Source organism: Phalangium opilio, unplaced genomic scaffold (genome assembly GCF_054372755.1).
Source record: "Phalangium opilio isolate 3A_F unplaced genomic scaffold, DU_Popi_V2 ptg000113l_1, whole genome shotgun sequence".
Classification (NCBI taxonomy): Eukaryota; Metazoa; Arthropoda; class Arachnida; order Opiliones; family Phalangiidae; genus Phalangium; species Phalangium opilio.
Genome location: NW_028324209.1, coordinates 3,329,801 through 3,348,245, shown reverse-complemented (window position 1 = coordinate 3,348,245; position 18,445 = coordinate 3,329,801). Strand labels below are relative to the sequence as shown.

At 33.9% G+C, this 18,445-nt stretch overlaps 1 protein-coding gene across 3 annotated transcripts; it reads left to right on the top strand.

The window, feature by feature from the left end:
- Window positions 1-2,196: 2,196 nt before the first annotated feature.
- LOC149623356 (ABC transporter G family member 23-like) lies at window positions 2,197-18,417 on the top strand. 3 transcript variants are annotated; one of them, XM_089853156.1, is made up of 13 exons: window positions 2,197-2,574; window positions 9,836-9,992; window positions 11,951-12,093; window positions 12,171-12,286; window positions 12,367-12,496; window positions 12,734-12,888; window positions 14,233-14,434; window positions 14,512-14,706; window positions 15,274-15,618; window positions 16,067-16,244; window positions 16,319-16,434; window positions 16,507-16,930; window positions 17,586-18,417. In XM_089853156.1, exons 2-13 carry the CDS (start codon window positions 9,941-9,943, stop codon window positions 17,795-17,797), a joined length of 2,268 nt encoding a protein of 755 aa, XP_089709282.1. In that variant the 5' UTR covers window positions 2,197-2,574; window positions 9,836-9,940; the 3' UTR covers window positions 17,798-18,417. The 3 variants fall into 3 exon arrangements, with proteins under 3 accessions (XP_089709282.1, XP_089709283.1, XP_089709284.1); XM_089853157.1 differs by lacking the exon at window positions 2,197-2,574 and adding an exon at window positions 4,888-5,014; XM_089853158.1 differs by lacking the exons at window positions 2,197-2,574; window positions 9,836-9,992 and adding an exon at window positions 11,581-11,743.
- Window positions 18,418-18,445: the final 28 nt, after the last annotated feature.

Sequence of the window (18,445 nt, the reverse complement as noted above, 5' to 3'; positions counted from 1 at the left end):
GGAAATGTCATGCTTATGGAACATTGCTTATAAACTTATGGTGAAAGTGAAAGTGACACTTTTCATTTTTATTTACTTATGGATCTTCTTAGGCAATATTTACAACGCTGGAAGGTGGTCTATCTGGTTTTCCTGTTATTGGGCTAAATTTCCTAAAAGGTGTTTCGGGGAAGTAAATTTAATTTTAAGGATATTTAACCTTACGTTTGTTAGTAATCTCGGTGACGATGTTGCGAATGAGGTCATTTCTTAGGAAGGTCACGTGATCTAGCTAGAAATTACATCAAATTATTGTTGTACATTGTTAACCAGCCGGTGATAACAGGTTTTCAAAACGTTAAATCAAAACCACTTTCTAAATAATTTAGGTAATTAGCATATTTAAGTATCTCAAAATGATCTAATATAATTTAAATATTTATATAGTCATTAAAGAAGATATCTAGAAGCGAAATAATACTTAGATTTATTTTAAAAAGTAACTCCCAAAAACCCTTTTGGAGAAAAACCAGCTTGGGTAAAATTAGTCTATGTAAATTCATATTAGTTAACGACATAAAAATTTGTGGTTATTTTTTTTATATATTACCAGAAGGGGATAATAGAAGAGAAGTATTATATACTTCTGATATTACAAAATGTGTAATTATTTTCAAATTTGACGTTTGCCTTCCGAAAATATAGCAAATGTTTAATGATTGTAGGAATAAAACCTGCAACTTTGAACGTTGGTACGTTCACGTTTCCCCATGTTGCAATTATATGACGAATGGTAGCATGGACAAATTTGTTTTTTACAAACAGGGGCGAGGTCGCAATTGGGGTATCCTCCCTCTCGCCAAGAAGCTCCGAAAGAGACAGTGCGAGTTGATGAGCCTCCCACCTGGTGTAGTGAACTCGGGCTCCGTCTGGCGTTGCTTCTTGGCGAGAGAGAGGATACCCCTATGGCGTCCTCGCCCCTGTGTGTTGGGTTATCTGCTTGTAATAAACGAATTTTTCCATTGCGCATGTCAACAATGTCGTAAGTACTTCTGTTCTCTTTAAGAAGAAAAAATTATTATTTTAAATTATCAAAATTAATTCCCTGGTGTAGTCTTCTAACATTGTCTTAGGTTATTTAGGGATTAGCTTAGTCTTTGTTAAAGTTTAGTAGGCTCTAAGTGGTTTTAGTTCACCTAGAATTGACCCATACTGAACTCAATTGCTAAATATTTCCATATCTGTTAAGTTTAGTTTTACACGAAGCATCCATGAGATGGGCGCGTCTGATCTAAATTGGGTTATCGATTTGTTATTAACGATCAAATTACTTGGCAAAGAGGTTTAGTTAGGCAAGTGAAATTTAATCTGATCTATCTTTTACATGACGGCTCGGATTAACTTTAGACAAGAAGCGATATCTAGTTTACTAGGAAGAAGGTACATTTCTAGCTTTATCTCCAGTCCAAACGTAGGTCCGGAGTTAATCCCCACCTTTAAATTACAACCAGCATCTTATTGGTTCTTGAAAACTCACGTCAGCGCGACGCGAATGACTAAAATTACGTATTTTCCGACTGAGGAGAGGCGAAATAGCCCGGCCTCCTTTTACAGCCCCCTTTTATTTTGAAAGGGGGACTGGGACTATGGCGCGCGAATACTTAGGCATCTTATACCTTCTCCCTAGTAAATTAGATATCCCTTCTTGCTTTAGATGAACTTTCTATTTCTTGATTTCACTCTCTCCATTGGAAAAACATCACTATCTAATCACCGCACTATAGAAACTAGATTCATAAGAGGGGCTAATCACTCCGAATGTTCTGATGTTGGGAAGAATCACGTTACTATTACCCCGATTTGTGGTACACTTCTCTCGAAGAGAAGTATTATATATTTCTGGTCAAACGTACTGTTAGTTCAATGTCAAGGTTAGTTCGTCTTTCAAAGATTTCACGTAATCCCGAAGCGACGAGTACATCTCCTTGGAAACGGAAACGATTTCAAATTTAATCTACTACGTGCCTTCTCCTTTAATTCATTTTAAATTGTTCCAATAAGTCATAAAAAAACAACCATCTAATCTACACAATTCCTAGTTATTTTCTTATCTCATTTTATACAAAAGATAACTAAATTTTACTAGAAAAAAAAATACTACGTAATTAAATCATTATACCTCCATAAGATCGTGGTTACAGTTTTAGTTGCGTATTTGACCCTTTGGTATGACCTAATGCCACTAGCTCGGTCAATTCATCAGACGTTGAAGGGTTTCTACTCTACCGAAGGATCACAAAACTTGGCACGAAGCTTAAACAGGGTGGGAACTTTACCCAGCCGTCGTATAGTCAACGTTTCCGAGTTGCGCAGAAACTCGAAACCTTGTTAACATGATTGAACTCAAGGAATCGCCGCCCATAAAGTTTGGCTTCGAATCGGAATCGGATCAAGAGCCTGTTTTGTGTCTGTGGACCTTTCTGTCATAACGCACAATGAGTTTTCCTAACGAGAAAGCGTTTTAACAGCTGCAATTTATTGCCTTATTGAAGTGAACCTAGATTGAACTAGTGGATAATTGAGCCTTTAAGAGACGTAAGTTAACTTGTTTCCTTTTTTATTATTATTATTAGACAGTTTTTAGTTTGAGCAATATCCTGTTGGCTTTAGTCATAATTAGTCATTAATACGACTTCATCGAATTTAAAAGGAGTCGAACACAGTCGTAATATAATGAAATTATTTTTGCAATTAAAGGGGATAAGACGGTGACCTGATACCTGATACTCTCTCCCAAACTATTGTTAATTAAACCCAAGCCTCGTAACTCTATCTTGAACATTAAACACCGTCAACATACCCCCGTAGAATTCATTGAGTTTTGTGTTAGTTTAGATTTGGTTAGGTTCAGTGGCTTCCAGGGAGGGGGTGTCATCAGGCTAGTTTAGATTTTTAGCAGTGAGTTTAATAATTAAAATAATTTGTAAGAGGCACTAAATCCAGTGACTGGTATTAACGTATTTGGAGACCACCAAGGGGCCCTAGAATTAATTCATGGTGCTCAAATGATTACGCGCAATCTTCAATTAGTGTACAGGGACTCTGACTGAAATTAACGTATTGCAGACCACCAAGGGGCCCTACAACAAATTCATGGTCTTCAAATGATTACGCTTAATCTTCAATCAGCGTACAGGGAATCTTAAATTTATTATTCTCTTCCAACATCTTTTTATATAAGAAATTTGTACTTTTTCTAGGAAAAGCTTTTCAGTGCGTTTCTGATTAAGTCTGGCTTAAAATAAGGCATACGTTTATAAGATACGTTCCATAAGTTTGTCACTGGTTAATGAGAGCTTGGCATGAAGTCACGTAGGTGAAACGTGTGGTCAATTCTTGCTTGTCGTTCTCGAAAAGTCTCTAGCATTACGAAGTATAGGTAATGTCATACTTATGGAACATATCTTATGATCAAGGGGATGTTCTTCTGGGGATTTTGAGTCGAACATTACAGGAATGGTCTATTATTACAAGGTCATTCGAAATTTCACAGTGCTGTTTAAAGCCGGGCAAGGGGTTAGAGAGTAAATAATGTTGTATTCCCCTAAGCTCGCTGTATACTAAGGTAGTTAAAAACGACACTTCTTTGCCGGTGCTCTTTGAACCCTCTGTCTGCGCAGTCATAATATTAGAGTCCTTGAGAGCCATGGGGAATCACTAATTATAATGATTATTTTCCCGCCAATAGAGACCGGTTTGTATTATCTTTGGCAATTCTTCACATCATAGTCTTATTTATTTCCTAAACTAGCATTACAAGCGTGATATAATCGGCATTTCCTGGCCAATGTAGACGTGTCAATCAACATCTACCGCGAAAATGCTTTTTCTTAGGCGCGAAATAGGGTCAATCCATCAAATAATCAAACTAATGTGATGTGTTACGCGCTTTCAAGGTAAAACTGAATTTGTAGCACGCGCAACAGGGTGCTTTAACTAATTGCGGAAGGTTAAATAGCTTAACCATAATCAATTGTGATTAAATTAAATAAGGTTAAATGAATCAGGCAGTAATCTCGAGTCCTTTGACACGTGTGTGTTATTGCAAGAAAAAAAAAAAGCAGATCAAGATCTTGAATTCAGAAATGATTCAAAGTGCAGTACATAGTTCCGGATGTTATCTGTAGCTATAGGTCTTTGGCAGTGCATGGCGTGCAGGGAGTCACGTATTATAAAACCAATGAAAACACTTGAAATATTCGCTGTGGTTATGACCACAAGGTTATTGATGCTGTGACTCGACGTGCAGCGCTAGTATAGATAATGAATAATTTGTGGACAAAACTTCATTTTATAATAAACTATACAAACCACTTTCTCAAATATACAGGGTGTTCCTGATAAGTCTAGCATAAAATAATGGAAGTTCTTTGGGCGATTTTGACTCGAAAATGTTCTATGACGTTTTGACGTCCGGGTAACCGTTATCAAAGTTGTGATTGTAGTATTTTACGAATGACCCCTTAAATGTAATTAGGAAACAGAATGGCAATGATTTTTAATTTATTTAAGGGGCCATCACTAAAACACTCCCTTCATAACTCGAAAACAGTGGTCCTGATAAGGGCAAAATTTCATAGAACATTTTCGACTCAAAATTGCCCATTACCATTAGACCTAGGCCTAGAAGAAAATACCTCCAACGAAAACGATAATAGCCGAATATATTCGGTTAAGTTAGGTTAGCATTATTTTATGTTTGAAGTTCGTGACTGGCGTATTGAGAAGATGTTTTTGGAAATTTTCCTTATATTACGTCTAGAAATTCGTTTTTCGGTCAATTTCTTAAATTTTCTAATTAATAAAATAAAACTGTTTAGTGGCCTTCGAAAATATTGCGAGAAAAAAATAACCAGGTACAGAACACGTGAGCGTTTTTCTCGTGAATAACATTTTTTTCAAAATATAACAAACATGGATTGAAAGATTGAATACAAGCTTTTAAAAAGAGGTCGAAAATCTTTCAAATTTTCAAGTAAGAGTTTTTTTTTTATTCCATCGCACTCAAAAAACACTTCTCTTCTTTGAAAAGGTACTTTTTTTTAATACATGAAAATTATTATCTATCTGTAGAATAAACTGATAATAGTTAATAGTAACAGAGAAAAAAGGTAAATAATTTTAATCTCGGTGTCCTTGGATAAAAATAACTTTCGGTGAAATTATATATTGGGTGTTTCTGGAAGGTGTACAAGAAATGAAGGGGAATTTGAGTCGAAAATGTTTTATGACATTTTGCCGACAGGGTAATTTTATGAGGAACTAGTAATACACATTAACAGAAAATTAGAGAGATTACCTGTGGAATCCTTAAAAGTTAGGATAAGACTTCGTGATCTTGGCTGGTGGTACTTAAGTAAGCTATATGACTTGGACCATGTCATGAACAAAGACCTATGATTTAAAAAAGAACTGGTGGCTCCAGCCTTAATTGGTAATTACCTGTCCATTATTTACTGAAGTGACGTAGGTATAGAATCTAGTGGTATACTTATCATAAGTTTATGTTATTGGCGAGTGAGACGTTTTGGTAGCGTTGTTAGTTAAACCAATGTTGTAACGCTTTGTAAGATTTTAGTTTTTTAGATATACAAAGTGTCGTACTTATGGAAAATATATCACTAATGGTTTTATTCGGGTTAAAGAATATAGCAATTATTTATAAAATTCAGGTATGGTATTAAAAAGCCACTTCACCTTGGAAATTATTACTTTGCGTGACTCTTTCACGTCACTTTGGGCATTGGGTCGGAATTCATACTTGTTAATTGCGTATCTATCTTTATCTTTATCATTAAAACTAATCAATTTTAACTTGAGGTCACGTGTAAACAGCAAACCCCGTTTTAGTATTTAAAACACGCTATTTTGGAAACACCAGAAAAAAAACCCTTTGAGGATTAAGAATGTTAAAGAGAGGGTGAAGATGAACATCGAATGATATTTTTAATCTATTCATCGACGAATTATAAGACCTATTACTACTCTTTAACCTTCCTTTAATGTACAGGTTTAAACATCACGTTAAATATACACGTGATGGTTTGGTTGAATAATGTGTGGACAAGATCGTACCGACACTCACACTCGCGTTGTCTGAAAATATAGCAGCCCTGAACAAGAAGTGATATCTAGTTTATTAGGGAGAAGGTATAAATTCGTGCCACATTTCCAGCTTTATCTCCAGTCCAAACGAAGGTCCGGGGTTAATCCCCGCCTCTAAACTACAACCAGCATCTCATTGGTCTTTGAAAACCCACGTCAACCCGACGCGAATGACGAAAATTACGTATTTTCCGACTGAGGAGAGGCGAAATAGCCCGGCCTCCTTTTACGTCCCCCCTTGTATTTTGAAAGGGGGACTGGGACAATGGCGCGCGAATACTTAGGCATCTTATATCTTCTCCCTAATAAACTAGATATCACTTCTTTCCCTCAAATAATAACTTTCTAGCGTTTTTCCTTCATTGTTAATTAAAATTATATTATTTATAATTTATAATTTATGATAATTGATAGTAGTTATCAAATCGAAGGAGTAAATATTTTGCTAATTAATAAATTTCGTACTTTCGGTATCGTGATATACAGACGAAATTAATGTTAGTCTTATCTTTTCCACGCTGTAGATATATATATATATATATATATACCTAAGATTAGATACGTGATCAAAATTATTATTAGCTGGAAAGTGAAACCTTCTACAGAATAATTCCTAAAAAAAAAAAAAACTTATTAATTACGAAGCTTGGGGCAAAGTAATAAACTGACATTAATTTTATGTCTTTTTGACGTTAAACTTCGGAATTCCCTCTCCTTTACCTTCAAAAAAAAATAATGTCTTCCATTTTGAAGGTTAAGGCAAACAGAACTGATTATGTACTTCTAAGAAACTTTTATTAATATTTAAACCTTCTCTTGATATAGTTTCTGTTTCAAAAAAAAGTTCAAGAGTTTACTCATAATTTGAAAACGATAATTGAAAAGCACGTGCGATTTTTTTTTTCGCGCCAAAAATTGAAGATCTAACGTTTTTAGGTCAATTTCTTTTATCTTTATAAATTTAACATAACCTGAACCCAACATTACATTAAGGGCAATAGGAAACTCCTTCCGTTTCTCGGGTTTATCTGTTGTCAGTCAGTTTGTAAAAAGTCAAGTACTGAATCAAACTGAACTATGCTGAACAACGGTCTGACAAACATTGGAGGAAAGACAAAAATCTCCTAAATTTAAAATTTATATAATAACAGATTCGAAACTAAAAACTTCCGTAGAAAAAGTATAGTATTTTAGATAAATTTTACGATGTTATGATTATAAAGATTAGAGACGTGTGTTCAAATAAAAAATCTTTTTTTTTAATTTATTTATTTCGAAAAGTCTTTGTTTTATGGCGGAACCTTAAACATCGGGAAAGATATTATTTTTCCGTCTATGGTTCGTTAGTGCTCAAAGGAAAGTGATTAAATTTATTTTATAGCCCTTACGAAAAACGTACGAGTTTTATACCTATATTTTCTAACTATAATTATGTCAAAAATCTAAATTGTAATAGATCACTTTAGTTACCTTGAAACATGGATACCTTTTCGAAACTGTTTGAGGGGTTTCTAAGCCAACAAATTTCGTAATTACCATTGAAAAATTTATCTTTCTAAAGAAAGTTTAGTCGCTCAAATACTATAATAAATCTTAAAGATAAACAGGCCATTAACTATATAACAAACTTTTTTTTTCATAAGATTATAAAATAAATTTGTCACTTTGTGCATGGACTTTGTAACTCTAAATAAGAACAGCGAGGAAGTGAGGTTAGGGGTCGGAATTACATCTTTACTTACTTCCCCCCTTGGCTAGCTTTAAACAGTTAATGTTAGAATGACCTTGATATTCTAGATTCTTAATTTCCCCTTCCTCGTGGCATGTTGTTTTTGAATGAAAAGCACTCAGTTTTCTTATCCCCAATGTAAACTTCCTGCCTCGTAAGAAAGCAGAATAACTTTAAAAACGAAAATTATGCAAACTTTTTAAGGGTAATAATGATGTACACACAGTCCAAACATTAAAATAAATAACAAAAGAATAAAATTCATCATTGTCATTCGAGCTTAAATCAAGAATGACTCCTTTGTTTATATTCAATCTAGCAAGTCCTTATTCGTAGAGAAAACAACATTTGTCAAATCATGTGAACCGAACCTTGTCTAGAAATCTGGTATTAAAATTTTACCCCTTTTAATCCCTTTACTGCGTAAGTTCATGGTCATATGTTTGAAGGAAAACTGTCGAATATAATAATATAAACACACTGAAAGCCTATCATGGTATAACTTCTTCCAGAAGGGGATAATAGAAGAAGGATGACACTCTGTATCCTCTTAATACTTAGTTATGTAACGTCATTCTTCCAAGGCTCACCCATTTTGTTTGCTTTCCCGCTCATCAAACTTCAAATGGGCATCGCACCGTTGAATTTCGCAATTGTATGGCACTAAATCCCCAGCAAACAACCCACAAACCTCGTCTTTTGGTGGGACAAAAATCCATAAGCCTGTCTTGCCAAATAGTTAAACGCTAATAGAGTAATGATAAGGGAACTATTTATCGCGTATGTGATTCGGTTTAGTAACCTTACTCCAAATGTAAATTTGATGTTGGGAAGAATGACGTTACACTTACCACGCTTTGTGGTACACTTCTGTCGAAGAGAAGTATTATATACTTCTGCTTCTTCTTTTGAAAGATAGGATCTCGAGAAATGTGATCTGGGTATTAATCTATTTCGTACGTGATTTGAGTGCAAATGATGACACTTTTTTTTCCTCTAGAAAATTTGGTTTAGCTCATCTAAATTATATTCATTATCTACACTGATAATTAGGCTATATGACGCACATGCGTGGTGAAAGTAAAGTTGTGAGAAAATTCGTTTCAAGTGTATTTTTGTAATTTAACTTGTTTATATATATTTGAATCAAGAAACGTTCAGTCGTAGTAAATCTCAGTTGAATGTTTGGTTAAACAAAATCCGGTTTTTCTATATGAAAGTTGCGCATAAGCAAGGGTGTAAATACGAGGGGCTAATCACTCATTTTAATAATTAAGCCTAATCTTTGACACTGTAATTGGTTAGTCATTAGGTTACAGAGAATGTGAGCGTGAATAATTTCTCATAATTCAATCATAGTTAAAAAAAGACGCGAGGTGTTCTTAGAAATATTACATTGTACTGTTTACTACAATTCTCAGGGTCTCTCTATAATAAATAAATCCGAATTAACTACTTGTTTATCTCTATTTTCATCTACCCTAATCCATATTTATAATCATAAACCACAAATTTAACTTGACAAGAAATAAAATCCTTTACTGTAAAACCTGATACATGGAGTAATTTCATCTCCCTGAGTTAAACTGTATTTGAATATATTGTAGATAAGACAGGGTGTTGATACTTGTGCAGTGATTCCTTCCCTAACCTTGAATATAGTTGGCTTAAAAAAAAGAAAGAAAGAAAGTAAGGGGGGAGGGAAGCAAAATGACTTTTTAACATCCTCCTTGAAACTTAAATTAATTCCGATTGCGTTCTACTCTATCTAAGAGAAAATTTCACCCTCCCAGTTACTGGAAAAAGCTTTTCAAAGAACTACTGTCCATTGTAGAAAGGGTTGTGGAATGTACCGGGGGAGCTGTTTTGTCTACGCGTTGAAGAGATTTCAAATAATCTTCGTAGCGTCGTAACAAACAAATTTCGACTCAAAGGCATCGATATTTTTCTGTGTGTTTTTAGAAATCTGCGATATCGAAGTTTTACAACGGTACTTGTTGTGCATTTGAAGATCGGGAAAGCTCGGATAATTTTGTGTTCATTTATCACCGGACGTACTGCGTCATAATGATCAAGATACCTTTGGATGTTGTCAATAAGGATAACAAATACTTTTCAGGTATTTAAAAGCTTCAGTTCTTTTAGTTTTAGGTAGCCATAAGTAACGTAATAACAATACGTGTGACACTTCCCATGATTTCCATAATGTTAAATTTCTTAGAGACGGTTAGTTCCCATTTTTATAGATACGGGTTTTACGCGAAAACAGAATTGGCAAGTTTAGCGCAACTCCTGTGCTACGCCTCATCAGGGGCTGCTTCTACAAAAGATAGTTTCAATTCACTTCCCCGTTTGTTAACTTGAACTGCGCTTCAGGGTTGCCAGTAATTTGGAATTGAAAAGAACAGAACTACAAGCTTTTCAGTCTGTTGTAGATAGCGGTTGAAATTCACTCACAAATGACTGGCAACACTCGAGTTTACACTATCTATATCAAGCTGGGTCGACGGAAATCACGTGTTACTCGGAAACACATCATTTACTGTCATATTTATCGTTGTTATGATACCCGATGATATGGGCTGTCAATCCACCGGCTAGAAGGAAACTTTCGCACCGAAAAGTGAAAGTTGTAAAAATCTTGTTTTTTTTTATTATATGCGCGTATCGAGATGACAGGCGAGAATTTTAGGGCTTTAGGAGGAAGTCTTATTAGGTCTTTGACTTAGTGGTGTAATTTCATAAGGGTTCGAGCGGGTTCATTTTTGACTCGGACCTGTTTTCCCTTTTGGTATTATATATGTCGGTTTATGGTGCAAGGCCCCTGGAACGGGTCTACGACCAGAACTCAATTACTATTACCTTCAAATCCTTAGCCTTTAAAGACTAATTAACAAACATACGCGATCGTCCTCAAAAAGTTTGAATTGTCTAGATAGTATCTTTTACGCGAGGTCAACACTTTTTATTTTAAGCCACAAATGAAGAACACGCTAAAATGTGCGCAGTTCTTAGGTTATCATGTTCTCAAACGCCTTCATTTGTCCCTGATTGTAAAAACCTTTGTCTCTTTAATAGGCCTAATCACGTTCTTACAATTATTTTAATGCAATATTAATTTTCAAATTTTAGAGACGCCACGTTTTTATGGAGAAATAATTCCTTGATCCGTTTTCAGATTAAAACTAAATTCTTTTTAATAGAGGTAGACTTATATATTTTAAAGTTCGCGGTTTCTTTTAGATCTGCATACACGCAGTAAAATAGTACAATTTTTTGAAGACCGCGCTTCTAGGGGGTTCTTTATAACATAACTGTTCAATTTTATAAATAATTTATGATAAAATAGTTAATTATAATGTACACTTCGGAGACAAATGGCAATACAACATATCAAAAGAAATTATGCCGGTATAGGTAATTGTCACTCTCTGTTATTATCAGTAAGAGCCTAATACGTTCAAGCGCAGAGAGCTGCCGATTCCCTCTTTCTACCGTTTCCAAAATAAATATTATCATTTATGTGACATTGTTGTTTATGCTAGTCATCTTTCCTATGCATTATATAATTTAAAGCTTCCCGGACAAGGAAATTCACCCCTTTTAGTCCAAATTTCCAAAAACACTCATTGCCTTCCTGACCTATGTCCAGGGTCAATAGCATCCCAAACAAAATCGGCAGGCTGGCAACGATGTTGCGCAATGTAGAGGTGTTGTTGTTTCCGGCGTGCCGCGCCCGCGTTGTTGAAGGTACATGAGACAAGGCTTCCACGGTTTATTGAATATGTATTAAAATTTATTTCCTCATTGACGAAATATTGTTTATACGTTTAATTTATTAGATATAGATTGCGAAAAACATTTAAGACAGTAAGAATATTTTCTTTATTACTAATTTTATGTGTTAGACCTATTTGTAGCAGACGAATAATTTTATTGAGCTTTGACAGCAAATGACAGTTAGGCTTAGCGTATTATGAATTGCATCCGTCCACGTGTACCGTTTGTACCACTTTGGTACAAGGTCTAATTAAATAAAATTATGTTTATTATTCATTATTTTTACGTCTATTTTAGTGACTCGTGATGAAATCAATAAACCCGAAGCTGCGGAAACAGAATGTGGTGAAGAAATTGATTGTATAGATGATGAAGAAACTAATTTTAATGATGGACCATATAATGTCACAATAGTTCCCGCTAAACCCAAACTACCCGATGTAAGTTTAAATGCTTGAAATCATCAAAGTATGATTGAAAGGGTTTAAAATTTTATATTAATATTTAAAAATTGTAGCCTGATTTTGACAAAGAAAACTTAGCAGCCCAGATTTCAAATGCTCACTTCAAATACACTAAGAAGGGTAATGTCATTTTAGATGGAGTCAATATCAATGTTCCAAAAGGCGAAATGTAAGTTCGGAAATTAGGTTTTTTAACAATTTTATTGAACCTTTTTAAAAAATGTTAAATTTCTTTACAAAATTATATAGATATGCCTTGTTAGGACCAAGTGGTTGTGGGAAAACTACCATTTTAAAATGCATGACAGACTCATTAAAACTTCAAGAAGGCGAAATATGGTTGTCGAAAAAGAATCGTGGAATTGGATTTATGCCACAGGTATGTTACTTAATTACCACGAACGCTCACAACTTTTTTTTTTTTTTTTTTTTTTTGGAAAAGTAGAAATTTTAGTATATTTAGTTTATAATTGCTCTTACCAGGAAATAATTAGCAAAAATAATATTTTCTTCTTGAAACTTACTTTCCTTAAAATATTAGCATTAATTGCTGAATGTTTCAAAGGGAAACTGAAATACCAACCTTTATTAATTTTTTCCATTAATAAAATTTTAGGAATTGTCACTGTTTACGCAACTATCAATTCAAGAAACTCTTTGGCTTTTTGGACGTTTATACGGTATCAACCCATCCACTTTGCAAGACAGAATTGATAAATACTCCAAGCTTTTTGAGCTCCCTCCTAAACATCGCCAGATTGGATCCATGAGGTAAATAATTTACATTAATCTTTTCTTTAGTTTACTTAAATTGAAAAATTAAAATTAAAATTGACTCGCATATTTATTTATTTATTTCTCCATTTTCCTTGTATGTTTAGTAGATTTGTTTACAATCATTGTTTCAACTTATGTTATTGAAAGACCACTTTAAAATTAATATATGTAAATTAAATTTATAAGATAACGTTGAAAATTTATCTTTTTAACGGAAGTATTTAGAAAATAATCATTTTAAAGATAAATTTCGCTTCTGCATATTTAATAATTATTATGATTATTTTATTTTCCCTGTAGACACGTGTTCTAGACGCGAAATATAACTCAAGATTAAAATTTATTATCATTATTATTTTTATATTTATCATATTCTTTTTTTAAACTAGTATTTCTGTAGCGTATTAACTATTAAGAATAGCCATAGGGCAAAAAGAGTTAAATTCAAGCGAGATATCCTATTATACAGGTTATTTTCAGTAACCTAATAGCTAACAGTGGAAAAAGTTGATCATTATCTCGTCTGGAAGTTTAACCTTGAAAAAAACTAAACCTGTTAATAATCTGAAGTCTCTTTTTTGGGTTTTTTTATTTTATTCTTTTTAAGAACATGTTTTATCTTTTTTTTTTTAATGCCTACCAAAGACACAAGAAAAATAATTACAGGGTTTATATAAACCTGGAAAACACGTACTGGGAAATAGATAGTCGACAAAAAACTCAAGGGAATTTTTTTTTAGTAAAGTTCAGGGAATTTTGTGAGGTTTGAGTAAGTTTGCTCCAAAGCGGTTGCTTCAACTATAAAAAACACTCCCGTTGTTATTACTCCATATTGGAGAATGAACCTGGAAAATGCAGGGAAACATATGGGAAAAAAACTGGAAAACACTGGGATACATATGGGGAAAAAACCTGGAAAACACCTAGCTGGATAAATATGGGAAAAAACCTGGAAAACACTGGGATACATATGGGAAAAAACAGGAAAACACCGGGATAAATATGGGGAAAAAACAGGAAAACACCGGGATAAATATGGGAAAAAAACCTGGAAAACACCGGGATACATATGGGAAAAAACCTGGAAAACACCGGGATACATATGGGAAAAATCCTGGAAAACACCGGGATACATATGGGAAAAAACCTGGAAAACACCGGGATACATATGGGAAAAAACCTGGAAAACACCGGGATACATATGGAAAAAAACCTAAGGCAATAATACGGGAAAAAATCTGGAAAACTCAGGGAAAAATATAGAAAGAAAAACTGGAAAACTTTGGGAAAACGGTTTTCAAAAGTTGTATGAACTCTGAATTGTATTTATTTCTATAGCGGTGGTCAAAAAAGACGAGTATCATTTGTGACGGCCCTTCTTCGCGACGCTCCTCTACTAATTTTAGACGAACCAACAGTTGGTCTCGATCCAGTTTTACGTCAAACGATATGGAATTATATGATTGAATTGACTTCGCAGTATAAAAGGACTGTGTTTCTTACAACTCATTATATTGACGAAGCCAAGGATGCAAACACTGTAACGTTTCTTTTTATCTTATATATTTTTACCCTTCTGAGATTTGTATTTAATAATTTCGTTGTTCTTTCTTATAGATTGGTCTCATGAGGGATGGTAAAATTTTATTCGAAGCCAGTCCCACGTTAATTATGAGCCATTACGGAGATAGCAGTCTCGAGGCTTGTTTCTATAAACTATGTGTAACAACGGAGTCTAGTAACGCTGCGGCGGCGGCCGCTGCTGCCGCCAGTGGATCTAATTCCCAAGATCCTGAAAGTCAAAATTTATTGGTAAAGAAACCAACAAAATTTCATTTAAAAAACAGGGAGCCCGTACCGGTCCTATAATTCCTATAAATTCCTATATTTTTGAACCTGTCCTTTATTTTCCTATAATTTCATGAAAGGACCTATAATATCCTATATTTTTGACTTAGTCGAAGTTTTCGTATAGTTAAGCATCAAATTTATCAAAATTTAGCTTTTTTTTTTTATCGAGATCACATTTGAATGGAGACCGAAATTGTGGAGCTCGCTTAGGATTTTTGATATATTATATTATGTTATATTTTAATTAAGTTCTTCTGAGTTTTCAAAGTAAAATCCAATTTGTTTTTTATTTTATTTTTTGGGATTTTTCTACATATTTTAATCCCCAAAATTGTATTATATTAGAGCTGCATTTTAGTCCTATATTTTCCTATAAAAACACGTGATTTTTTCTCCTATAAAATCCTATAATTACGGAAAAAAATTCCTATATTTCCTATAAGGAATTTAAATTTAAGAGTGGGCTCCCTGAAAAAATTAAAAACAGTTTAAATAAGATTAATATGACGTAAATTAATTCATTTTCAGAATCAAAAAACGGATCAAATTAAGAAAGAACCCGCTAAGAAACCTACGGTTCCGTTTAAGAATAAAGTTATCAATGAAATGGTTTCAATTGTTCGCGATTGCCGAGTTTCTAAAAGTACCCCCATAAAAGTCGCTCATTTAACGAAGAAAAATTTTCAATTGCTGCGACGAAGCTTATTGATGTTGTTCTTTCAATTCATTTTACCGGCCCTTACCGTCGCTTTATTTGGATTATGCATCGGAGAGGATATTTCCGGCATAAAACTGGCCGTTGTTAATGAAGAGGATCCGATTTACCTTACCCAAAACCTTCTTGATGAATTGGACGATTATCCTATTATTAAAGTATTAATTAATTGCTAATAAATATTAAAGGAAACGCAACATTATACCTTTTTCTAAGTATAAAAGAATAAGTATTAAAAAAGAAATAAATGATTACGTAATAATTAGAATTAATTAGTCTTAGAAGCGAGGACTACCGCGCCATCTGCCATTGGTTTAGTGGCGTCTGCTAGCCAGAACCACTTACCCTTACATTATTGGTTGAATTCTCACAGGCTGAGAGACGCAAGGGGTAAGGTGCGTTCTGGGTAGCAGACGTCAGTAAATCAATGGCGGATGGCGCGGTAGTCCCTGATTATTTTTAAGACTAATTAAATGCTAATTATCATATTGTAATAAGAGATCATTTATTTTTTCCTTTTATATTTAGAAAAAGGCAATAATGTTACGTTACCTGGCCTTTTCCCTTAATAAATAACCTTTCCCTAACAATTTTGGAATGTTTCAGATCCCGTATAGAAATTTGGAAGATGGTTTAGATTGCGTTCGAAGAGGGGAGTGTGTAGCCGCGGTTCATTTTGTAGGAGACTTCTCGTATTGTTTTCTTCATCGACTTAATTTAGGAATTCTAGTCAATAATGCTACCATTGAATGCTCGAACATCAAGCTCTACATGGATACAACGAGTACGTACAAGAGAAAACTTCGGGAATCTTTCTTTCTAGATTTATTTATTAATTAATTTCACATTAAATTCCAGATCAAATTCTGTCTTTGAATATGTTCAACTACATATTCAAGTCATTTCAACGATTTCATATGACTGTTTTGATAACTTTAGAAGCGACCCCTCAAATTGCCAGACTTCCAGTTGAGGTAACGTAAAAAAAATATTATGTATTAGGATTATTTTAACTCTAAAAGTTTATTATTTTTCTTTTAATTTAGTTTCAAAAGCCAATTTTCGGGAGTTTGAAAGTGAAATATTCGGAATATATATCTCCGACGGTTTTATTAATTTGTATTCACTATTTGGCTGCTGCTTTAACTGGGATCACGTTAATAATGGAGCAGGAGGTTGGAGTGTTTGAACGGCTCCAGATTTGCGGAGTCTCCAAGGCTCAAATATTCACCGCTCAAGTATTAACGAATATATTGGTGGTCTTCGTTCAAGTGGCTCTCATGTTGATCGTTCAGCTGACTATTTTCTTCACGGATCCAAAAGGAAACGTATTTTATATAGTTGTCCTGGTAGTTTTACAAGGAATTTGCGGATGTCTCTTTGGTTTATTAATATCAGCTTTAACGAAAAATGTTAATACCGGAGTAATGATTGGCTTGGGAATCATGTATCCTAATCTTGTTACCTGTGGTAAGTTTGCTACTTATTTTTTTAGGCTTAATACTTCTACAGTAGACGATTTTAGGCTTAACACTCATATAGTAGACGATTTTAGGCTTAACACTTCTTCAGTAGACGATTTTAGGCTTAACACTCATATAGTAGACGATTTTAGTCTTAACACTGACATAGTAGACGATTTTAGGCTTAACACTGACATAGTAGACGATTTTAGGCTTAACACTGACATAGTAGACGATTTTAGGCTTAACACTGACATAGTAGACGATTTTAGGCTTAACACTGACATAGTAGACGATTTTAGGCTTAACACTGATATAGTAGACGATTTTAGGCTTAACACTCATATAGTAGACGATTTTAGGCTTAACACTCATATAGTAGACGATTTTAGGCTTAACACTCATATAGTAGACGATTTTAGGCGTAACACCACTACAGTAGACGATTTTAGGCGTAACACCACTACAGTAGACGATTTTAGGCGTAACACCACTACAGTAGACGATTTTAGGCGTAACACCACTACAGTAGACGATTTTAGGCGTAACACCACTACAGTAGACGATTTTAGGCGTAACACCACTACAGTAGACGATTTTAGGCTTACCGCTTTTAGAAAATTTTTACTTTTTAAACTTTTATGATTGTTTTTCTTTTTTAGGTTTCTTATGGCCTCTAGAAGGAATTCCTCGAATGTTCCGAAGTTTAGCTTACTTGGTACCAGTGACTATGAATAATATCGCTTTAAGATCGCTATTCTCTAGGGGTTGGGGCCTAGAAAATATCTATGTTTGGTACGGTTTTATCAGCGTTGTGGCGTACATTTTCATTTTTCTCATATTATCCATGATAATATTTAGATACAGAAAATAATACGCATTATATAAGCTAATATAATCTTATTACATTGTAAATATATTCTTCTACCACCCCCCCCCCACCCATCCCCCATCCCTCTTCCACGTCACACCAGCCATGTATTTTATTTTATTTTACTGTTATTTTATTATTTTTGATTTTCAAAGTCAAAGATCACTCATTTTTCGCAGATTCTTTTTTTAAATTATTTCGCAATGAATCGAAAGACCACTTGCGTATTTGTGGTTTCTTTGATTTTAAATTTGAAAAGACTAGAATTTTCCATATCATCGAAATAAGTTAGCGTTTTGAAAATACTGTCACGCCTACTCACGTACAGATAAAGTACGTTATTTTCTTGCCATAAATGCGCAAATTTTTGCACCAATATGACTCTGCAAATCGTTATAAAAAGAACAAATGAGGATGAAGAATGTGATACTGATTATTTTTTAATATTAATAATTAAGTTCTGAATATGATAATTATATGAAAACAAATCTTGTTTTTTAGGGTTGTAGCTTAAGAATCCTTTACCGGTGAATTATTTAAATTACAGAAATTAATATACAAGAAATGATGTATAAAAGTGATAAGTATTTTCAAAATAAATATTATACATGAACGAATTTCAATTTTGCTTCATTTATTCTTAGTTTAAAT